Here is a 25,424-nt window from a genome sequence, read left to right as displayed (position 1 = left end):
TTGTGGCTCACAGGCTTAGTTGCTCCATGGCATGTGGGATCTTCCCAGACCAGGGCTCAAACCCGTGTCCCCTGCACTGGCAGGCGGATTCTTAACCACTGAGCCACCAGGGAAGTACCGATATGTATATTCTTTTTTTTCTTTCTTTTTTTTTTTTGTGGTATGTGGGCCTCTCACTGTTGTGGCCTCTCCTGTCGCGGAGCACAGGCTCCGGACACGCAGGCCCAGCGGCCATGGCTCACGGGCCCAGCCGCTCCGCGGCATGTGGGATCTTCCCGGACCGGGGCACGAACCTGTGTCCTCTGCATCGGCAGGCGGACTCTCAACCGCTGCGCCACCAGGGAAGCCCTCGATATGTATATTCTTATTGCCATGTTGTTCATTGTTTTGAGATTGTTTTTGTAGTTCTTTTTTGTTCCTTTATTAGTCCTTTGTTCTCTTCTCTTGTGATTTGGTGACAATGTTTAGTCTTACCTTTGGGTTCCTTTCTCTTTTTTGCGCATGTTATCAATTATAGATTTTTGGTTTGTGGTTACCGTGAGATTTAAATATAGCCATCTGTGTATATACATGATTGTTTTTAATTGCTGGTTTCTTAATTTCAAATGCATTTTAACAACCCTGCATTTGTACTGTCCTTCCATATCATGATGATGGTTTATGACATCATATTTTAGATCTAATTGTTTTGCGATTCCCTTAACTGCTTATTGTGGCTATAGATGATTTTACCACTTTTTTCTTTTAACCTTCCTACTAGCTTTGTATGTGGTTGATGATCTAAGTTTTTTGTATATTTGCCTTTACTGGTGAGCTTTTTCCTTTTCTAATCTTCATGTTTCTAGTTATGACATTTTCTTTTTTGCTTAGAGAAGTCCCTTTAACATTTCTTGCAAAGCTGGTTTGGTGGTGCTGAACTCTTTTAGGTTTTGCTTGTTTGAAAAACTTTTGATCTCTCCATCAAATCTGAATGAGAGCCTTGCTGGGTAGAGTATTCTTGGTCGTAGGTTTTTCTCTTTTATCACTTTAAATATATCATGCCACTCCTTTCTGGCCTGCAGAGTCTGCTGAAAAGTCAGCTGATAACCTCATGGGAGTTCCCTTGTAAGTAACTTGTTGCTTTTCCCTTGCTCCTTGTAATATTTTCTCTTTATGCTTAATTTTTAGTTTAATTACAATGTGCCTTGATGTGTTCCTCTTTGGGTTCATCCTGTATGGGACTCTCTGTGCTTCCTGGACTTGGATGTCTGTTTTCTTTCACATGTTAGGGACGTTTTCAGCTATTATGTTTTCAAATATGTTCTCTGCCCCTTTCTCTCTCTCTTCTCCTTCTGGGACCCCTATAATATGAATATTAGTACAGTTGATATTGTCCCAGAGGTCCCTTAAACCATCCTCATTTCTTTTCATTCTGTTTTCTTTTTTTTGTTCAGCATGAGTGATTTCCACTACCCTGTCTTCTAGCTCATTTGATCTGTTCCTCTGTATCATTTAGTCTACTGTTGATTACTTCTAGTGTATTTTTCATTTCAGTTAGTGTTTTCTTCATCTCTGTTTGATTGTTCTTCATATTTTCTAAGTCTTTGTTTAAAACTTCTAACTTCTTGCTCTGTGTATCCGTTCTTCTCCTGAGTTCTATGATCGTTTTTACAGTTATTACCCTGAACTCTTTCTCAGGTAGATTGCCTATCTCCACTTCACTTAATTCTTCTTCTGGGGTTTATTTTGTTCCTTCATTTGGAACATGTTCCTTTGTCACTTCATTTTGCCTAACTTGCTGTTTTTAGCTCTGTGTATCTGGTAGGTTGGTTATGTTTCCCAATCTTGGAGAAGTGGCCTTTTGTAAGAGATGTCCTATGTGTCCCAGTATTGCACTCCTCTTTTGTGACCAGAGCTATATGCTCTAGGGGTGCCCTTAATGTGGACTGCGTGGGTCCTTCTCCTGTGGTAGGCTGACTACCATGGGCAGTCTAATAGGCTTGGTTGTCTCCTGGTCTGGTTGGTTGCCAGGCCCTGCCGTGTGCAGAGGCTGCCGGCTGCCGTTGGCTGGGCTGGGTCACAAGGTGGTTGGCTGCAGAGCTCCGGGGGTCCCAGGGCTAGTGCTGGCTCACTGGTAGGCAGAGTCAATTCCTGGGGTCTGGCTGCAGGGCCCAGGGTGCCCAGAGGTTCCAGATCTGGTGTTGGACTGCTAGTGGATGGGGCTGGCTCCTGACACAGCTGGCTGCGGGGTCAAGGGTGTCCCGAAGTTTGTGTTGGCCTGCTGGTGGGTGAGGCCAAGGCCCAACCAGTCCCAGGGCAGGTGCTGCTGGCCTGCTGGAGTCTGAGCTGGGCCCTCCAGCTGAGGGACTGTTGTTGCCCTGGGGCTGGTATCCACCAGCTGGTGGGTAGGCTGGTCCTGAGGCTAAAGCAGCCTTACTGGTGGGCAGGTCAGGGATTTGAGGGCTGGTGCCTGCTCACTGGTGGGTGCCTCTGGGTCCTGTGGTCTCTGGCTGCAGGGCCCTGGTGGTCCTGGGTCTAGTGCCTGTGCGCTGGTAAAATTCATACTTCTAAAGTGTACAGTTCCATGGGGGAGGGTTATATAATCACGGAGTTGTGCAGCTATCACCACTATCTAATTCATCACCTCTCCCCATCATTGCAGTCATTCCCCATCCCCCCAACACCCTTGGTAACCACCAATCTACTTTCTGAAAAGTGACTTGTTTAAAATTTGAACTCGGGTTTGTTTGGCTTCAAAGCTTAGGCTTTTCCAGCCTAGCACACTGTCCCTAAACAAAGAACGAATCCACAGTTGACAGGATTATGCTCCCTTGCATACCTTCAGTTTTCTTCCTAGTTGCCTGCTTGGAAGAGCCTGTGGAAGTGTCAGAGTTGATTCTGTCAGAGCAGGGGGGATCACTGATGGAGTATCCAGTCAGAAGAGGGCAGAGGAGCCAGTCTTGAGAAAGCTGGCACTTTTAGGGCAAGAGGACATAATGGAGGAAAAGAGAATCAGAAGAAGATGTCAAAACCAACAGGATGGGAGAAGAGAATCTCTAACTCCATCTTCTGCATCCTTAAAGGATCTCATGGTCTGCATTCTGATGGGGAAGAGAGACATAAATACATAAATGCCACTAAAAATGATAGAGAAGGGTCCTGGGTGCGTAGAGGGGTAAAGGAAGGTAATCAACTAATTCATTTAACACACATTGAGTACCTATTCTGTGCCCACCCATGTGCCAGTGGAGGTGAGAAAAGGGGATTCAGAGGAAGAATCCTAATGTGTGGTGAGCTCCCCTCTCTATACATCACCAGAATCATGCGAGCCAACTCTGTGCATTTCTACCCAGCTCCACATTCAGTGACATCATGTTGGTAGCCTGAACTTGGCCATGGTGGGAGTTTTACAGAAATTGGTAAGTGCTACAAATCAGGGCTTCACCCCCTACCCACCAGAGAGCTGGTTTACTAACCCAGCATTCCTTGGAGTGGATAACAGATGATGATGGGGAGAAGGTGGTACAATTAGATTTGAGAGGAAAGAAACTTGTTTGATGTTGATGGCAGGTTGTGGAGGTTAGGAGGGTGTTGGTCCTTCCTAGAAGTTGGGGAGTGGCTTTCTTTGAGGAGGAATCTGAAGGCAAGTGGTATTTACAGAATAGTCAGATTTTGAGAAAGGTGACCTGGAGGTAGAAGAAGTTCTGGAGAAGAAGTTATAGAATATAGGGTAGTTTATTCAGAATGGAATGGGGGTTCTGCAAGATAGAGTGGAGTTGGCTTGTGAAGAGTAATAGCTATGTTATTAAACTGGATGTTGCTGAGTGGGTCGAAGGGAATGGCTGGGGACAGGGTTTGTGCCTAAGGTGGGAGGTGTCAAAAGAGGAGGGAAGCAGGAAGCTAGGAGGGAAATGAAAAGGAGATGGAAGGAGCTGTCTATAGATATCAATAGGTATCTGGGTTCTACAAATACACATTCCATATGTGCTATATGTTTAGTGCCTACTATATGTCAGTTACCTTGTTAAGTTCTTTATATATCCTCATAATGGTCCAGTGAGCTAATATTTAACACATGGAGGAAGAAGGGCTGGAGAGGTAAGAAATTTGCCCAAGATCACCTAGATAGTAAGTGGCAGAATCCTGGATGCAAACTCTGAGTTATCTGTGAGAGTCCAAAGGCTGTGACCCTAACCTCTCCATATACCAGCTGTGCTGGTGATAGACTTGTACAGGGTGGGGCTGGAACTTGACAGGATTTCAGATCTCTCTGTGAGGCAGTTCTTCTCTCCAACTTCCTGTGAGGCAGGAAATGGAGTCTGAGGGACATGAAGTAATTTGCCACCTATAACCATATCAGAGAGATTAAGTGACAGAGCTGGGACTTAACCCTACGTCCGATTCTAAATCTCCTTGTCTTTTCACCGTCATATACTTTTAGATTTCACAGATCAGTAAAATTATAGGGGAAAATACTGTTATCAACATTATCTCTTAAAAAAAAAAAGACCTTTAAGGACTCTCACCCAAAAAGGCGGGGTGGGACAATCTCAGAATTAAGAACAGACTTTTCATGTAAGCAAATTTAGCTTTGTGAAAAGCTCACTGTACTATCCATGTTTGTTTCATTTCCTTGTGAATCAGTAACTTCACAACTATGGCCATCTTCTGCAAGTATCAGGTAATCCAGTGATATGGACTATGTTCTTATTTGACATTTACAGTGAGGGTATTTTATAGAAGGCAAAAATATAGACTTGGTAAGTTTAGCATATTCATTAAGTGATCTTTGATAATTTTTATAGAAAACAGGTGACTTTATCCATGATAAACAATTTTTTTGTAGAATCTATACTGCCTTAATTTAGTTCCATTGAGAAAATTCAGTTTGTTGTACTAATAACTCCAAAATAAATCATCACTCTGAAAACTTACTTTACCCCACTAAAGTAAGTTCAGGCTAGAGTTAACACTCCAGGATCTTTTTAATAAGGACTGCTTTTATAAAACTGTCATTGCGTCTAATTTAGAATTATTTAAAAAGAAGATAAATTTTCCTAATGTCCCTACTGTATCAAAACAAAGTCTTGAGAAAGGTAAGTAGGTAACTTTGTAATTATGAGATAGCTGAGGTAGTGTTGGGGATTTTCTGCATAAGTCCATGTAAGGGGACCTGCAGTGTTACAGTGTTGTGAATGGTTACTCAGTGCAGCCTAAGTCCATGATGGCTGTAAATTCAGATTTATTTTTTGACATTGTATTTTGGATAAACATGCATTGAAAAATAAACTGAAGAACTACAGTGTATCTTATAGTAAGGTCTTAAACTGTGTTTTATGGATAACTTTTCAGTTTTCCTAAATGGCTGCTATATTTAGGTATTTTGAATGTATCAGTGTTAATTTTGAGTTGGCAGAGGTAACCTAACAAACTTGGATTAAGTTTTGGCACTAGGGGATATATCTTTCAATAAAATTATTAACATGAAAAAAAAAGTATGCCTCACGACATAGCCCTGGTGTGTTCATTTCACTGTGGACCTGTAACTTCATCGCTATAGCTGTCATTGGGAATCCACTGGTAGAGAATGATGAGTAAGTAAGCACAGAGGAAGATTTGGTTCTTCCTCACAGGACTTCTGGTGAGCTATGCATGGCTTGATGGTCGATCCCATGGTTGGCTGGCCCATTGGACAGACCTGTGTTTCCCTTTTGTGTGATTCTCTGTCATAAAATACACTAGAAAATTTAAAAATAGAAGTTTTTTTTCATCTTTGGAGAGAAAAAGACAGTCGTTCAAACTAAGGGTAGAAATAAAATCAGTGCCAGTATAGGGTTAACACAGGTATTATAACTGTGACAGGAAGCAGAAATTCTGCCCCATTTTGAATCTGTTAGTATGTTTACTAATTCAGCTTATGAAATTCATCATTAATACATTAAAAAGTTACTGTTTTACTTTAAAAAAGAGCTACCAATTGTACTTAAATTCATCTATTCTTATTTGTAAGTGGCTTCCTTTTTTTTTTTAGAAAGAAGTTAATTACCCAGTAATTATTGGTTAGTTTGGGTTGGGAAGCTAATTAACCTCTTCTACAGATTGTCACCCTTACACTTGACCTTACTTTCTTCCCAGGCTGCCTATTCCCAAACTTGAAGACACCATTAGGAGATACCTCAGCGCGCAGAAGCCTCTCTTGGATGATGGCCAGTTCAGGTAAAAGCTGAGAACCCTGAATGGCCATGGATGGGTGGCTCAGGGGAGGCTGGCAAGTGCTGGTGAACCAAGTTTCAGGGAGTATCTGTGATTTGATTGGGTCACCAGGCACCTAGGACCTAGTCTTTACATTTGCGAATTCAGGAAATAGATTTTCACTCATGAAGGGCCGACCAAGCCCTGAGGTGAGAGTCTCTTTAACTAGACTCAACAGGCAATGGTTTATAAGCCAGAATGCCAAATTTGTGCCGTCTTGGTGGGTGTTACCTGGTCGGCTAGCTGGTTCCAGTCATTTATAGGGAGCATGTGCTCTTGTAGGGAGGTTCATTAAGGAGAGCAGGTAGCAGACCAGAAGTTTGCTTGGTGAGCATATGTACTGGGTTGGATAGTGTGCCCTCCAAATCCATTCCCTTTTGAGAACCTCATTATGTGACCTTATTTGGAAATAGGGTAGTTGCAGATGTAATTAATTAAGATGAGGTCATACTGGAGAGAGCTGAGTCCTTAATCCAGTATGATTGGTATACTTATAAGAAGAGGAGAGAGACAGAGACAGCCATGTGAGGACAGAGGCAGATTAGAGTGGATTAACAAGCCAAGGAATGCCAAGGATACCTGGTAACACCAGAAGCTAAGAGAAAGTTCTGGAACAGATTCTCCACTGGAGTCTTCAGAGAGAATATGGTCTTGTCAGCACCTTGATTCTGTACTTCTAGCCTCCAGAACTGTGAGAGAATAAGTTTCTGTTGTCTTAAGCCATCCAGTCTGTGGTACTTTGTTATGGCAGTCCTAGGAAACTAATTCAGTCTGGAATTGGAAAATAATATTGGATATTGTTAAAAAGCGGATTCCATCAAGCTCTTGTATCCTGGTATAGTACTCTTCTTCCACAATGGGAATTTGTTGTGCAAATAACTGGCCTTCTCATTAGAATCACAGAGTCCTTCAATGGACAGTGATGGGAAAAAAAGATGACCATTCATAATGTAGTCCTCTGCTTTTAAATATTCCTCATTAGTCACTTGAAGCTTCTATTGACATGGTAATGATGTAATAGCTACCTGTTACTAAGTATTATGTTTCAAACTATCCTAAATCCTTAGCTCTATAAATATTTAAAAAATCATGTAAGGTGGTATATTATCTCTATTTTACATATAGAGAAACTGAGACTGAGAGAGATCAAGTAACTTGTCCACGGTTACACAGTTTGAAAGTAACAGAGCTAGAATTCAAACTTAGCTCTTCTTGGCTCCAAAGCTTATATCATTTTCTCCATGCCAAGCTGCCTCCTAGATTACACATTGTTTTATGAGATGTGGATTCATCTTCCTGATGAATCATTTTAAGATATCCTAGATTTATCTGTTTAGATTGATTCCTGTTCTTCTGACCAGAGGTAATTTCTGATCTCAGTCCCTGGTTCTAGGGATATGCTATTGGGGACCCAAAGTTCTATGATGAGTTCTTGGCCACGAATCTAAAAATCATCTATTCCCCAGCTGCATAGTACAGGGAGATCAGCTCAGTGCTTTGTGACCACCTAGAGGGGTGGGTTAGGGAGGGTGGGAGGGAGACGCAAGAGGGAGGAGATATATGTATATGTATAGCTGATTCACTTTGTTATAAAAGCAGAAACTAACACACCATTGTAAAGTAATTGTACTCCAATAAAGATGTTAAAAAATAATAATAATAAATAAATAAAAATTATCTATTCCCTGCCATGGTTTGATTCTATCTTTTCTTTAACATTTCAGGAAAACGGAACAATTGTGTAAGAGTTTTGAAAATGGGATTGGAAAAGAACTGCACAAGCAACTAGTCACTCAGGACAAGCAGAATAAACATACGAGCTACATTTCAGGTGGGTAGGCAGGGCTGTGGGCTTGATATTTCCAGAGCCCTCCGTAATGGAAAGCAAGTCATCTCTCCTGTTTTAATCTCACAGATATTTTTGGTGAGACCAGCACTGAAGTGTTATCTCATCCTCTCTTCCTGAGGTAAACATTAAGGTTGAGTGAGTTCATCCTCTACGAGGTGCTGCCTGCAGTCCATGCTCAAGAGCAGTAGCTTGCCTGCTCTGTAGGTGGGATCAAGACAGAACCTAATCATTGGTTCTGTCTGTAAAGGATGTAGGATTTAGTCCTGTGTCCTGTGTATATCATTCTGGGTCCTTCACAGTCTGGCCCAACTGCCCACTCCAGCCTCATCTCTTACCATCCTTCCTGACACACCCATGCTTCAGCAAAACTGAACAACTCCTTCCCTCAACCCGTTAGTCTTTCATTCTTCTTTGCCTTTATCCATGTTGTTTGCACCACCATTTTTAACCTGGCAAATTCTTCCTTTAAGACCCAGTTAGGGTGGTTATGAGAGGTTCGGGACAGGGGCTAGACAAAATGGGAGATGGGGGTCAAAAGGTACAAACTTCCAGTTATAAAATAAGTTAAGTCCTGGGGATGTAATGTATAACCTGGTGACTATAGTTAATAATACTGTATTGTATATTTGAAAGTTGCTGTGAGTATAGATTTTAAAGCTTCTCATAAGAAAAAAAATTTTCTAAGTATGTATGGTGATGGATGTCAACTAGACTTACTGTGCTGAGCATTTTGCAGTACATACAAATATCAAATCATGTTGTACACTTGAAGCTAATATAATGTTATATGTCAATTATATCTTAATTTAAAAAAAAGGAAAAAAAAAGGTTGGGTAGGATGATTTTTCTATGAAACCTTTCAGCCCTTCTTCCCATTCAGAGTTGGTTGCTTCCACCTCTGTTCCCACAGCACTTCTTTTAGCTCAGTTTATGTTTTTAATAAGGTTATACATGCATATAGTTTAAAGAATCAAACAGTTTTCTCAGGCTTGTTAGGAGAAACAGAAATTTCCTGACCTTCCCCTAATTTCTCACTTCTCATTTTCCCCCATTCTCTAAATTACTTACTCATATTAATGCATCTTTTGTAGTTTTAGGCATTATCTATTGATGTCTCACTGTAAAAGATTAGGATTTAGCAGTCTCTTATATCCTCACCACATTTCCATCCCCTCATTGTCACAGTATAGTTATTTGTAATTTTCGTTTGCTCAATACCTAGTGTTTAGACTATTATAATCATGTAAACACTATTGTCACCTGAATTGTGTAGCACATTGGAATTGTTTTTCCTTTCCCATATGAACTTTGGTTTCTCTGAAGTTAATAATTATACTTTCTTTTGTTTTGCTTTCTATGTGCTTAATAATTTACCTTGGATTTTTTTTTTTTTTAATTCTCATCTTCCTTCATAGTCTGTCTCGAATTTCCTTTTTGCTGGATTGTTTTACCCTCTTTTCTTTCTTCAGATGTTTCATAATCCTTCTTTGTTGTCTTAGATCTGAATGAGGTATTTAAAAGTTGTGGGAAGCTCTGTAGATGAGGGTGTGCTTGTCAGTCACAGCTTCACTGTAATGTGATCAGCTAAACCATTTCCTCGGGGTGCCCCTAATGTTGGTGTCTTTGGGTTAGACTCCCAGGGAAGGCTTTTCCAGTAAACTGCCAAAAGATATTTTCCTGTTTGCTGCTGTTGTAGGAGTGGGATAAGGGAAGAAGACTTGAGCTCTCATATGTAACTTATGTCCCCCAATTTTACTTTCTCCAGTGAATAAAACTTAAGTCTCCTATTGGAGTGGGGAAGGAATCTGGGGGGTGGGGTGGGGGTCTAATTAAACAGCCCTTCAACCAGATATATCTAGGCTGCTACTTCCTGAGCTCTCTGGGGGTTCTGCTGTGTAAATCATACTGTTTCTTGGCTTTCTCTGCTGCCAGGTTAGGGTTGGCTTCCTTGAATTGGCTAGAGAGGTTTCCAATTTCTAATATTTGCTCCTTTCTCCTCTCTCATTCTTTGCCTTATTGGTTTCTGTCTCTTTAAAATTCTTTTATTGAAGGGATCAGAGGCATAAATTCATGTCTTCTTTTGTCAAATACATCTTGCCCCCATTTTAATACATTGCATTATGTTTTAATTCTATTTGTCTCCTTTATCAGAGTTCTTCTGGATTTAAGTCCATGCCCTATTCTTCTCTATATCCCCTGGGCCAGGACCTGGCACAGCACTGATTCGCAAGGAATGAAATGGAATGAATGGACCAACAAATGAATAATAGATAAATTCATGTCCATTAATCCTTTCCCAATACTTTATATGTAAAAACTATTTCCTTGAATCAAAGATAGACTATATTTGATTAGGAAGTTCCTAATCCCACCAGGAACTTCCCTTGAAAACACATTTTCTGTTAAGATACTGCCTCTGGAATTTTTACAAGCAAAACATCCACAGGAATACAGAGGGCTAGTTGGAGTGGTTCACTCTCACTGATAGTTATTTCTAATTGCTTTTCAAGCATTTCCTAAAAGAGGGAGTGCAGTAATGTACATAGTACACAGAATGATGGTGAAGACTTTTTGCCATATTAGGGAGACAGTCAGGTGTGAATGTCGTCCCTGAAAGGAGATGAAGCATGAGAAACCTAAGCTGATGGGGTGTGAATTAACAACTATTCTTTTCAGCATGAATGCCAGTGAGGTATTATTGTTTTTTATTTCTGTAAGTATCAAAAAAGGAAACGGAATGAGGAGGAAAAAGCAATTAATAAACATTAGGGAAATGTAAATCAAAACCACCATGATGGTTACCCACCAGAATGGCTCCAATCAAATAAGAATTACAGTAACAATAACAAATGCTGCTGAGAATATGGAGAAATTGGAACCCTTGTATACTGCTGGTGGTAATGGTTCAGCCACTTCGTTTTTTTTTTTTTAATTTATTTATTTTTGGCTGCATTGGGTCTTTGCTGCTGCATGCGGGCCTTCTCCAATTGTGGCAAGCGGGGGCTACTCCTCGTTGTGGTGCGCGTGCTTCTCATTTTGCTGGCTTCTCTTGTCGTGGAGCACAGGCTCTAGGCGCACGGGCTTCAGTAGTTGTGGCTCGCGGGCTGTAGAGCACAGGTTCAGTAGTTGTGGCGCACAGGCTTAGTTGCTCCGCAGCATGTGGGATCTTCCAGGCCCAGGGCTCGAACCCATGTCCCCTGCATTGGCAGGCAGATTCTTAACCACTGCGCCACCAGGGAAGGCCTGGTTCAGCCACTTTGTAAGACACCCTGGCAGCTCCTCAAAAGGTTAAACATAGAGTTCAGTCCAAGATGGCGGAGTAGAAGGATGTGTAGCTCACCTCCTCCCACAAATACATCAGAAACACATCTACATCTGGAACAGTTCTCACAGAACATCTACTGAAAGCTTGCAGGAGATCTCATACAACCAAAGCTGCAAGAAAGATCCCCATGTAACTGGGTAGGAAGAAGGGAAAAGGGATAAGAGGATGTGGGACAGGACCTGTGCTCCTGGGAGGGAGCAGTGAAAGAGGACAGCTTCCCTCACCCTGAGAACCTCCTTCACTGGCTGGGAGGTTCACCAGGACAGATAGGGAGCTTCAGAGGCTGGAGAGGAGAGTGTAGGAGCTGGCTTGCCGCCCTGCAGTGTAGAGACACACCAACACAGATGGTTCTGGCCATGTTGCTGCATTTCTGAGCCCAAGACGTCTGCCTGCTGGTGTGTGCAGTGACTGGGTGCTGAAACTCAGGTTTCAGAGGACAGACCAGGGAGAGGACACGGTTTGACTGTGGGGAGACATCCCAAAGGGCCTGGAGTGTGACCCAGGCTGCAACTGGGGGTGCCCACAGGATGGAGCATGGGTCTGCAGGAGCCCCGTCGTCAACACATGAGGGGAGGGGTGTGGGCCTGCCATAGCAGCCTCACTGTCAGCATGCTCACAGCAGGGTGTGGCTCCAGTCACCACAGATTCTGTGAACTTTGTGGGCGGCACACATGAAGGCGGGCCTGAAATCTGAGCTTATCGCTGGCGATCCCACTGCAGGTGCTGGGTTGCAGCTTTGGCAGGTTGCTGCTCTGGCAGATTTTGGGTTCAGGACTGCACGTGCCTGCCTGGGGGCTGTCTGAGCTGATTAGCAGCAGTCCCACTATGGGCGCAGGGAGGTGGCCCCAGTGAGTTCTCACTCTGGTGGATTTGGGACCAGAACCATGCATGCCTGAAGGCCATCTGGGTCGATTGTAGGCGGGCTCAGGGAACACGACCCCAGTGGGTTTATGGAGCAACCACTTTGTGAGTGCGCCTGCACGCCTAAGGGACCTCAGGTTACCAGAGCCCCCAAGCAAAGGTGTCCCCCAAGGGCAGTGCCAGGCAGTAGTGGTCTTTGTGGGTGCTCACACCAGGTGGCAGGCAGCATCACAGAATCGCACATTCTGGCAGACAGTTTCTGGGGAGAAACATGCAGCGGCTCCTTTTCCAGAGGGAGTGCTCCAGTTCCGCCTACTTCACACCACAGCTTAGAACCAGATCTGGGAACTTCTACTACAATAACTGGGGAGCAGACCCTTCCCCTCTGCAGTGCTGTGACATCCACAAAGCAAAGAGGAGGGCCCACCCAACATCCAGTGCAGGCTTTGGTCACCACAACACCAAACACACCCTGTATCAAGGGGACAAGGGCCACCCTGAGGAAAGAGATGGCAAGCATCCATACCAAAAACAGCCCTCACACGGGAAATTTTGGATTCAGGCAGGCTACACAGGGACACTCCCACATAAAAACAGCCCTTCAAGACCACAGTAGATAACTCTCCTAAATTCAGAGTCAGAGAAATATAAGAAAAATGAAAAAGCAGAGGAATTACTCCCAATTAAAAGAACAAGAGAAATCCCCTGAAAGAACAATGAAACAGATGACCTCTCCAGTCTACCAGACCACAAGTTCAAAAAGGAAGTAATAAAAATGCAGAAGGAATTAAGAAAAGCTATTGTTAGAAATTCAGATCATTGTAACAAGGAGCTAGAAACTACAAAGAGGAGCCAGTCAAAGTTACACCACTCAATTGCCAAGATGAAAACCAAGCTAAAGGCAATAAATAGCAAACTAAATAATGCAGAAGAATGAGTAAGTGATCTGGAAGATAGAATAATGGAAATCACCCAATCAGAAGAGCAGACAAAGACAAATGAAAAAAAGTGAAAGCAACATACGAGATCTACGGGATAACGTAAAGCATGCCAATCTACACATAATAGGAATCCTAGAAGCAGAAGAAAGAGAAAAGGGGATTGAAAATGTACTTGAAAAAATTATGGCTGAAAAATTCCCAGAGCTAAAGAAGGAAACACATTTCCAGGCACGGGAAGCACAGAGGGTCCCAAACAATATGAACCCAAACAGACCTGCTCTAAGACATATCATAATTAAAATGCCAAAGGTTAAAAATAAAGAGAGAATTCTAAAAGTAGCAAGAGAAAAACAAGTAGGCAGTTACAAGGGAACCCCCATAAGGCTATCAGCTGATTTCTCTACAGAAATTTTGCAGGCCAGAATGGAGTGGCAAGATATATTCAAAGTCCTGAAAGGGAAAAACCTGCAACCTAGGATACTCTACTCAACAAGATTATCATTTAGAATAGAAGGAGAGAGCAAGAATTTCTCAGACAAGCAAAAACTAAAGGAATACAGGAATACTGAACCTATCTTAAAATAAATATTGAAAGGTCTTCTGTAAATAGAAAAGAAGCAAGAATCTATAGGAAAGAGAAAACAACAGTAGAAGAGGTAAGTATATAAAAGGATTAAAGCTCACTTAAATAAGTCAGTACATAGGTTTACAAATTTTTTTTAGGGCTTCCGTGGTGGCACAGTGGTTGAGAGCCCACCTGCCGATGTAGGAGACACGGGTTCGTGCCCCGGTCTGGGAAGATGCCACATGCCCGCGGAGCGGCTAGGCCTGTGAGCCATGGCTGCTGAGCCTGTGCATCCGGAGCCTGTGCTCCGCAACGGGAGAGGCCACAACAGTGAGAGGCCTGCTTACCGCAAAAAAAAAAAAAATTTTTTTAAATTCTATGAAAGCGATTATAACTACCGTGTACAGTAAAAGAATAAACATGAAGATGTAAAATGGGACATCAAATCACAAAATGTGGGGGAGGGGAGTAAGAAAATGTAGATCTTTTAGAATGTGTTTGAGCTTATATGACTACCAGTCTAAAGCAAGTAGATTTAGTGATGGGTTAACATACTTGAAAATCAGAGTAATCACAAATCAAAATCATATAAAAGATTCACAAAAACACAAAAAGAAAAGGTACTCAAGCATAATACAAAAGAAAACCATCAAACCACAAAAGGAAAAACAAAAAGAAGAAACAAGATATACAAAATCAATTGAAAAACAAGGTTTAAAATGACAGTAAATACATACTTATCAATAATTACTTTAAATGTCAATGGACTAAAGGCTCTGATCAAAAGATGTAGAATGGCAGACTGGATAATAAGACAAGAACCTACAATATGCTGCCTACAGTAGACCCACTTTAGGGCAAAGAACACATATGTATTGAAAGTGAGGGGATGGAAAAAATATTTCATGCAAATGGAAATGACAAGAAAACAGGGATAGCAATACTTAAATCAGACAAAATAGACTTTAAAACAAAGGTCATAAAGAAAGATAAAGAAGGACACTGTATAATGATAAAAGGATCAATACAAGAAGAGGATATTACATTCGTTATCCTATATGCTCTCAATATAGGAGCACCTAAATACATAAAACAAATACTAACAGACATAAAGGGAGAATTGACGGGAATACAATAATAGTAGGAGACTTTAACACCCCACTGACATCAATGGACAGATCTTCCAGACAGAAGATCAGTAATGCAACAGAGATTCTAAATGACACAATAGAACAGTTAGATTTAATTGATATCTTCAGGACATTACATCCAAAAAAACCAGAATACATTCTTTTCAAGTGCACATGGAATGTTGAAGAGGAGGCAACACTCCCAAAGTCATCCTATGAAGCCACCATCATCCTGATACTAAAACCAGACAAAGACATTATAACAAAAAAATCACAGGCCAATATCTTTGATTAGTATGGATATAAAAATCCTCAACAAAATATTAGCAAACCAAAGCCAACAATGCATAAAAAAGGATCATACACCATGATCAAGTTGGATGCATCCCAGGGTCACAAGGGTAGTTCATATATGCATGTCAATCATGTGATACACCACATCAACAAAAGAAGAGACAAAGACCATATGATCATCTCAGTAGATGCAGAAAAAAACATTTGATAAAATTCAGAGTTCATTCATGATAAAAACTCTTACCAAAGTGGGTATAGAGGGAACATATCGCAATATAATAAAAGCTATTTATGGCAAACCCACAGCCAATATAATACTCAACAGTGAAACACTAAAAGCCTTCCCACTAAATTCTGGAACAAGACAAGGATGCCCACTCTCACCACTTCTATTCAACATAGTATTGGAAGTCCTAGCCACAGCAATCAGACAAGAAAAAGAAATAAAAGGTATCTAAATTGGAAGGGAAGAGGTAAAATTGTCATTGTATGTAGGTGACATGATACTCTATATAGAAAACCCTAAAGACTCCTGAACACAGAAACTATTAGAACTGATAAACGAATTCAGTAGAAGGATACAAGATTAACATAGAGAAATCAGTTGCATTTCTTTACACTAACAATGAAATATCAGGAAGACAAAGTAAAAAAACAATCCCTTTTAAAATTGTGTCCAAAAAAAGTGAAATACCTAGGAATAAACCTGACCAAAGAGATGAAAGACTTATATGCTGAGAACTCTAAAAACATTAATAAAGGAAATTGAAGGTGATTCAAAGAAATGAAAAGAAATACCATGCTCTTGGATGAGAAGAATTAATATAGTTTAAATGGCCATACTACCCAAAGCAATCTACAGATTTAACATGATTGTATCAGATTACCCATGACATTTTTCACAGAACTAGAACAAATAATCCTAAAATTTACATGGAACAACCAAAGACCCAGAATTGCCAAAGTAATCCTGAGGAAAAAGAACACAGCTAGAGGCATAACCTTCCCAGACTTCAGGCAATACTACAAAGGTACAGTAATGTAAACAGCATGATATTGGCACAAAAACAGACATATGGATCAGTGGAACAGATAGAGAGCCCCAAAATAAATCCACACACCTATGGTCAATTAATCTACAACAGAGTAGGCAAGAATACACAATGGAGAAAAGACAGTCTCTTTAATAAGTGGTGCTGGGAAAACTGGACAGCTACATGTAAAAGAATGAAATTAGAACATTCTAACACCATATACAAAAATAAGCTCAAAATGGATTAAAGACCTAAATGTAAGACCAGATACTATAAAATTCCTAGAGAAAAACATAGGAAGAACATTCTTTGACATAAACCACAGCAATATTTTTTTAGATCTGTCTCCTAGAGTAATGGAAATAAAAGCAAAAATAAATGATTGGCACCTAATTAAACTTAAAAGCTTTTGCACAGCAAAGGAAACCATAAACAAAATGAAAAGATAACCTGCGGAATGGGAGAAAATTTTTGCAAATGACATGACCAACAAGGGATTAGTCTCCAAAATTTACAAACAGCTCATACAGTTCAATATCAAAAAACAAACAACCCAATCAAAAAATGGTCAGAATGGGACTTCCCTGGTGGCACAGTGTTTAAGAATCTGCCTGCCAATGCAGGGGACACGTGTTTGATCCCTGGTCCAGGAAGATCCTACATGTTGTGGAGCAGCTGGGCCCATGTGCCACAACTACTGAAGCCCACATGCCTAGAGCCCGTGCTCTGCAGCAAGAGAAGCCACCGCAATGAGAAGCCCATGCACCGCAACGAAGAGTAGCCCCGCTCGATGCAACTAGAGAAAGCCCGCGTGCAGCAGCGAAGACCCAACACAGCCAAAAATAAATTTATAAACAAACAAAAAAATAAATAAATAAATTGTATATCTTTAAAAAAAAATGAGCAGAAGACCTAAATAGACATTTCTCCAAAGAAGATATACAGATGGCCAACAGGCACATGAAAAGATGCTCAACATTGCTAATTATTAGAAAAATACAAATCAAAACTACAATGAGGCATTACCTCACACCAGTCAAAATGGTCATCATCAAAAAGTATACAAATAATAAATGTTGGAGATAGTAGGGAGAAAAGGGACTGTTGGTGGGAATGTAAATTGGTACAGTATGGAGAATAGTATGGAGGTTTCTTAAAAATCTAAACATAGAGTTACCATATGATCCAGCAATCCCACTCCTGGGCATATATCCGGAGAAAACTAATTCGAAAAGGTACATGCTCCCCAATGTTCATAGCTGCACTATTTACAGTAGCCAAGACATGGAAGCAACCTAAATGTCCATAGACAGATGAATGGATAAAGAAGATGTGGTATGTATATATATATATATATATATATATATATATATATATAAAATGGAATATTACTCAGCCAGCCATTAAAAATGAAATAATGCCCTTTGTGGCAACATGGATGGACCTAGAGATTATCATATAAACTGAAGTAAGTGAGACAAAGACAACCATCATATATCACTTATGTGTGGAATCTAAAATATGAAACAGATGAACTTATTTCCAAAACATGTTTGAAACAAGACTCACAGACATAGAAAACAAACTTATGGTTGCCAAAGGGGAAAAGGTTGGCGTGGGGGAGGGATAAATTAGGAGTTTGGAATTGACAGAGACACACTAATATATCTAAAATAGACAAACAAGGACCTACTGTATAGCACAGCGAACTATATTCAGTATCTTGTAATCTATAATAGAAAGGAGTCTGAAAAAGGCTAGGTATATGTACACGTATAACTGAATCACTTTGCTGTACACATGAAACTAACACAACATTGTAAATCAACTGTACTTCAATTAAAAAAGAAAAAATTAATAAAAAATAAAACAATTTCAGTCAAAAAAAGGGGGGGGTTAAACATAGATTTACCATATGACCTAGCAATTCCACTCCTAGGTGTATCCCTCAAGAGAACTGAGAACATATGTCCACGTGAAAATTTGTACGTACCAGCATTATTCAAAATAACCAGTAAGTGGAAACAACCCAAATGTCCATCTACAAATGAATGGATAAACAAAATGTGGTACATTATTGGAACATTATTTAGCAATAAAAAGAAGTGAAGACTGATATACCCTATAGCATGGATGAACCTCCAAAACATTATCGTAAGTGATAGAAGTCAGATGCAAAAGACCACATATTATATGATCCCATTTACCATTTATGAATTATTGCAGAGCAAAAAAATAATCAGAAAATTCCATCCTCTGGAGGTTAATGTCACTTCTTCTGAATATGCTTGATGCTTTTTTTTCTTTCTCAAATTTTATCTTTAGGAACTACATTAACTCTTTATTGTTCATTTTTAATTTTTATTTTTTAGGTCCCTGGTTTGATATGTACTTAACTGCTCGAGACCCCATTGTCCTGAACTTTAATCCATTTATGTCATTCAACCCTGACCCAAAGTCTGAGTACAACGACCAGCTCACCCGGGCAACCAACATGACTGTCTCTGCCGTCCGGTTTCTGAAGACACTTCGGGCTGACCTTTTGGAACCAGAAGTGTTCCACTTGAACCCTGCCAAAAGTGACACTGATACCTTCAAGAGACTCATACGCTTTGTGCCTTCCTCTCTGTCCTGGTATGGCGCCTATTTGGTCAATGCATATCCCCTGGATATGTCCCAGTATTTTCGACTTTTCAATTCCACTCGTTTACCCAAACCCAGTCGAGATGAACTCTTCACTGATGACAAGGCCAGACACCTCCTGGTCCTAAGAAAAGGACATTTCTATGTCTTTGATGTTCTGGATCAAGATGGGAACATTGTGAGTGCCTCAGAAATCCAGGCTCATCTGAAGTACATTCTCTCAGACAATAGCCTGGCCCCTGAGTTTCCGCTGTCATATCTGACCAGTGAGAACCGGGACATCTGGGCAGAGCTCAGACAGAAGCTGGTGAGTGGTGGCAACGAGGAGACCCTGAGGAAAGTGGACTCTGCTGTATTCTGTCTCTGCCTAGATGACTTCCCCATTAAGGACCTTGTCCACTTGTCCCACAACATGCTGCACGGTGACGGCACAAACCGCTGGTTTGATAAATCCTTTAACCTCATTATAGCCAAGGATGGCACTGCTGCTGTCCACTTTGAGCATGCTTGGGGCGATGGTGTTGCAGTGCTCAGGTTTTTTAATGAAGTGTTTAAAGACAGCACTCAGGCCCCTGCTGTCACTCCACAGAGCCAGCCAGCTAACACTGACTCTTCTGTCGCCGTACAAAAACTCAACTTCAAGCTGAACGATGCTTTAAAGACTGGCATTAGCACTGCTAAGGAAAAATTTGATGCCACCATGAAAACCCTCACCATTGACTACATCCAGTTTCAGAGAGGAGGCAAAGAATTCCTGAAGAAGCAGAAGCTGAGCCCTGATTCGGTGGCTCAGCTGGCCTTCCAGATGGCCCTCCTGCAACAGTATGGGCAGACAGTGGCCACCTATGAGTCCTGTAGCACTGCAGCATTCAAGCACGGCCGCACCGAGACCATCCGCCCGGCCTCCATTTTCACAAAGAGGTGCTCTGAGGCCTTTGTCAGGGAGCCTTCCAAGCACAGCTCTGGAGACCTTCAGCAGATGATGGCCAAATGCTCCACGTACCACAACCAGCTGACCAAAGAAGCAGCGATGGGTGAGACAGGGTTTGGGGAGCATGCCCATAGGTCTTGTTGCCCTCAGCACTGGGGTAAGCCTCAATACTATTCTACCCCACATCTGATTTCCACCTCTTCACTAGGTTTAATCCACCTGCCAGCTGATTATTATTTTTTTCTACCTTAGCAGTCCAAACAGCCAGACTAGCCATTAGGGTTCAGAATATTCTCTCCTCCTAAGCAAGGATGGGGAAATGCATCTAACTTCGTCCTCATTTAAGGTCACTTTCAGCCATGTTACATACTCTCTTCCTATTATTTATTGGTCATCAGACTCACTTTTGACAACGTAGGATTTCTAAGCCCACGGCCCCTCTTACTTCACTTCAGTTGAAGTGTATTGGCTGCCTGTAAATAGGCCATCTCAGAAGCTCTTCCCAACCTAAGTGTCATCCTTCTTTGCCTCTTCATAGTAAAATTCGTGACCTAGAAAGGACCTGGAGGATCACACAGTCTAGTCCTTTTATGTAGGCAAAGTCCTAGAACTGAAAGCGACCTCCAAGACATTCTAGTCTCATCCTTCTCTATTTTATAAGTATGAAACTGAGACCACTGGCTCAGGGTCATGCAGCAAATTAGCAGGAAAGCAGAGATTAGAACCCTGGTCAAATACCCCTTCCATTTTGTTCCACTGACTCAATCTTGTCTTTTACACTTGATTTGGACTTTGGCTTTTACCTTAGTTTTTAAGTCCATAGTGTACTTTCCATGTGTTTTTTTTTGACTGTTTGACTAAACTGATTCAATTTCAAAATTTTAAAAATCATGTTCATTTTAGGCTGATTTTTAGCTCAGCTGTTCACAGCTTTTTAAAAAGGAATATTCTAGAATAGACTGCTCCAGAGGTTAGCAAGCTGGAGGTGTGCATGCAGAGATCAACAAACCCTTCTTCCACTCTCAAGGATGCTGTGAAGGTGCTCCTACCATGGGTTGGAGGTTTTACCAAGTGAGGTCCCTTTCAGTTCTGAGATTCTTAGACTCTGGTTTTCCATTTTGTCTCTGACAGGCCAGGGCTTTGATCGACACTTGTTTGCTCTGCGGTACCTGGGAGCAGCCAAAGGGAATGACCTGCCTGAGCTATACCTGGACCCTGCATATAGGCAGATAAACCACAACATCCTGTCCACGAGCACGTTGAGCAGCCCAGCAGTGAACATCGGCGGCTTTGCCCCCGTGGTCCCTGATGGATTTGGCATTGCATATGCTGTTCATGACAACTGGATAGGCTGCAACGTCTCTGCCTACCAAGGCCGCAATGCCCACGAGTTTCTCCAGTGTGTGGAGAAGGCCTTAGAAGGCATGTTTGATGCCTTAGAAGGCAAAGCCATCAAATCTTAACTTCTGGGTGGATGAAAAGCCTCTATTGCTTCATCAACATGAAAATTGGGGCCTCTGTAGCCAGTAGGCACCGTTCTGTGACTAATGAAACTAATTATGAGGTGCCTGAGCACAAGTGCTATAAGGTTTGAGCTTTAAAACCGTGGTTTTAAAGCTAAACATGTAATTTCCAAGTGGAACTAGATCACAACTAAAGATAATGTGAGATTTCAATTTTAAGGACATTTGATCAGGAGGTAAGACTTAGAAAATAACTCAGGTGTATTTATTGTTGAAGCAGAAATAAAATGCAATTCATGCTTAGAGGTGGTTCCTCTTAGGTTTGGGGTTTTTTTGTTTTGCTTTTTGTTTTTGTTTTTAATTGTTTAACCTCATTGCCTAATCCCCACAAAGAACTTCAGTAGTAAGTTCAGGTGATAGTAAGTTCATATTGGCTCCTGGCTCTTTGGGTTATGGTAGGAAATACTCTTTTATCTTTCCTGTAAACTTGCTTCTCTCTCCTGGGATACCCTTTGTTTAAAAACCCTCTTCATTTTTCTAAGGAGTAAACCACTACTGCTCGATTCTGATAGTCCTGCTTCAATGAAGGGTTATACCCATGGATTTAGGGAGTTCTATATCACTGTTCTTCCAGCCAAATGAAGATTAATAACTGGTGTGTATTTATTTTTACCAGTTGAATCTTGTGTGCTAATTATGGAATAAGGTAGAATTATTGCTCTGTACATTTTGCACTTGAAACCTCTCCATTGAGTGAGCACAGAATTTATTGTTAGAACATTACTGCTCTAACAATTTATTGTTAGAATACTGCTGTAATGTGAAAAGGAAGCGTGTTCTGTTTTGTTTTTGAAAAGGAAGGGTTTTTGTTTGTGTTTAATTTTACCTGTGTTTCTAGTGGCTTGCCCAGCAAGTTACTGGACAGCTGGGTTGAATTCTGGTATGAGCCAGTCACAAAGCTCTTCCAATGCATTATCTCATTTAATCCTCCTTACAGTTCATGTAAACACTCCTGCACGTTTTCTTAGCCGACCCTGTCTATCCTTTGCTCATTAACCATTTAGTGAATACCCAACAGGTCCCAGGTCCTCCATTCTCCATGGTTTGATCAGAGAGAGGCATTTGTGGCTGCCAATGCACATAAACATATGGTACTCTCATTCAGGAACCATGCTCAGGAATACCTGAACTCTGGTATCTTGGTTCCACCGTGTCCTCACTTTATGACTATAGGCAAGTTCTTTTGCCTTTCTGGTCTGTGAGTTCCTTTGTAAAATGGGGATAATTCCTATAGCATGGGGACATCATGAGAATTAGCTGTAATGATATAGGTAAAGCACCTAGCATACAGCTGAAGCTGAGCCTGTGCTCTCTTGTTCTGTGATGTCTTGCTGCTGCTGTTCCATTCCTTATTGAAGTGCTGACCCCTCTTGGATAGCAAGTTCCCCATAGCAGGAGCTCTTAAGACCGAAGCCTCAATTGAAGCTTGGTGGAAAAGTATATTTCATGCTTATGTTCAGGTGGATGTACCCTTGGGCAGTACATCTTGGGTGTGAGCAGTCCCTTAAGGGGAACTGCCGGCCTGTCCCAGTGTTCGACATTTGTATTTACAACTTCCTCCACCCCTCCTTCTAATCTTGGATTCATGCTGTGAAGGGTTCTACGAAGTAGCTAGGATGGCAAAAACAGTTATTAAGTCTCAATCCAGTTGGAGCTCACACACAGGTCTTGCACATTTGTACAGAACTCAACTATTTGTAAAGCATCAGCCGATTTGATCCCCTCAAATAGACAGAAGTTATCCCCATTTGTCATACAAAAGATGAACAGGTTGGGGGAGCTTGATAACATGTAGGATTAGGACCAACTCTCTTGATTCCTTGTCCAGTGCTTTTACCCCTATATTTGTTTGTCTAGGCTTCTGGTAATTAGATCTTAAATTAGCTGGCCTTCCAACTCAGGAGGATGAGTTTTGTTAAATTAATACCTGTTGCTCCTGACCCTAAAGCAGCTCCCATGTGGAGTTTCCCACGGTGCTTTGGGAAGCCAGCAAGCTCTGTCCTGGTGGATCTTTTCCATGACTCCTGAACAAGTATGGCACATCTCCAGATCCACGGTCACACCAGCCTCTCTGGAAGTTATCTGCTACTCTTTGAGGTGCCTCCAGGATCCCCAGAGTGAGTTTCGTGGATACTATGTAGGTTACATTTTTTAAAAGACAGCTTTATTGAGCTATACTTTCCATACCATACATTTCACTTATTTAAAGTATATCATTCTGTCATTTTTAGCATATTCACAGAGTTGTGCAACCATCACCACAATCAATTTTAGAACATTTTCATCTCCAGTAGAAAGGCTGTACCGATTAATAGTCACTCCCCTTTTCCCTCAACCCCCTAACTTCCCCCAAATCCTAGACAAAACCATAATCTACTTTCTGTCTCTATAGATTTTTCTATTCTGGACATTTCATATAAATGGGATCATATAATATGTGGCCTTTTGCTTAGCATAATGTTTTCAAGATTTATCCATGTTCTAGAACATGTCAGTACCTATCTTCTTTTTATTGCTGAATACTATTCCCGTATATAGATGGATCACATTTTATTTATTTATTGATCAGTTGATAGTCAAGTGGGTTTTTTCCACTTTTTAGCTATTATGAATAATGCTGCTATGAACATTTGTGTATAAGTCTTTGTGTTGACGTATGTTTTCATTTCTCTGGGGTATTTACTTAGGAGTGGAATTGCTGGGTCATGTAGTAACTCTGTTTAATCATTTAAGAAACTGCCAGGATATTCACCAAAGCGGTTGCACCATTTTACATTCCCACCAGCAGAGGTGAATGTTCCAGCTTCTCCACATCCTCACCAACACTTGTTTTCATCTATTTGGATTATAGCCATTCTGGTGAGTGTGAAGTGGTATCTCGTTGTGGGTTTTATTAGCTTATGTTTTAAATTAGACCACCTTGAACATATTTTCCAAATCTAGTGACACCTATCCAATTATCTTCATGTGACAGAATAACTGACAAAAAAGGAATGGGAGCCAGGATTGGAGGAGGTGGACATGAGACAGTGGGGTAGGTGCTGAAAGGGAGAGAGTTTAGGGTGTTTCAGGAGACACAACTGGGGCTTGATAAACAAAGAGATGAAGGGAGCCTCCAGCAAGAGCTCTGGGAACTGCTTGAGCGGAATTGGTTACAAGTATATCTTCTTTCTGGGAGTCTCCCATTATAAAGAAGACAGGGCCACTGAATAAGCAGAATCACATTTGGTATTTATGATATTAAGTGGAAAACAGTTAAATATAATCTTAATGCTGCTAGGATTATAGCCATATAAAAACATGTCTGTGTGTAGATAGGCCCTGAAAAAGAACAGGGGAAAATAAACACACTTTATTAGGGAGCTAGGATGGTGGGGTTTAAGAAAATGTTTATTTCCTTTTTCCTTTATTGATATCATACTGTTTGTGCAATACCAAGTTGTTAGGCAGGAACCAGAAAAAAATTCACGTTAGCAGCCCCTCACTTCCTTACCAGCCCTCCTCATGCCTCATGCTTCAGCCACACTAAGCCTCCCATTGGTCTCAGACATGTCTGAGCTTTACTGTGACTCTGTACCTTGCAAATGCCATCCTCCATCCTCAGAATGCCCTTGGCTCCAGCACATCCTCTGCCAAATTAGTCCTTGTTCTTTTTAGCCCAGCTCAAATGTCCCCTCCCATGAAGTCACGCTCATGGGGTCTCCCCGGAAGAATGTGTCATCCCTTCCTCCATATTCCGCTACTCCCAGCTTTGGCTTCTGTTTTGGCCAGCGAGGGGCCTGACACATAACGTGTTATTTCTGGAGACTGCATTGTTCCCTCCCGGCACCTGCACCTTTGCAAGGTGACTTTGTAGCGCCTCCTGTCAAGAGGCGGAGCCTATTTCTCCCCTCCTAACTGGCCCTCCTCCTGCCTCTGGACTCCACTCATTCCCTCCAGTCCATTCTCCTCACTGTAGCCAGTGATTTTTTTCATGTACAAGTCTGATCATATCCCTGCTTAAAATTCCTCAGTGGTTTTCCATTAACTTGGAAAACAGTCCGTACTCCTCAGTGTGACAGTTGTGGCCTTGATGGAGCTGGCCCTGCTCATCTTTT

At 41.4% G+C, this 25,424-nt stretch overlaps 1 protein-coding gene across 1 annotated transcript in view; it reads left to right on the top strand.

Moving 5' to 3' along the window:
- CPT2 (carnitine palmitoyltransferase 2) overlaps positions 1-21,570 on the top strand; it is a 28,724-nt gene extending 7,154 nt beyond the window's left edge. Inside the window, exons 2-5 of the mRNA XM_059063794.2 lie at positions 6,115-6,195; positions 7,956-8,062; positions 18,603-19,907; positions 20,936-21,570. Coding sequence (XP_058919777.1) covers positions 6,115-6,195; positions 7,956-8,062; positions 18,603-19,907; positions 20,936-21,267 — 1,825 coding nt within the window. The 3' untranslated portion in view covers positions 21,268-21,570. The remainder of the gene's footprint in view (positions 1-6,114; positions 6,196-7,955; positions 8,063-18,602; positions 19,908-20,935) is intronic.
- Positions 21,571-25,424: the final 3,854 nt, after the last annotated feature.

Source organism: Kogia breviceps, chromosome 1, assembly GCF_026419965.1.
Source record: "Kogia breviceps isolate mKogBre1 chromosome 1, mKogBre1 haplotype 1, whole genome shotgun sequence".
NCBI lineage: Eukaryota > Metazoa > Chordata > Mammalia > Artiodactyla > Physeteridae > Kogia > Kogia breviceps.
Note: the sequence above shows the minus strand (reverse complement) of the source record. Positions and strands in the feature narration are given on the sequence as shown.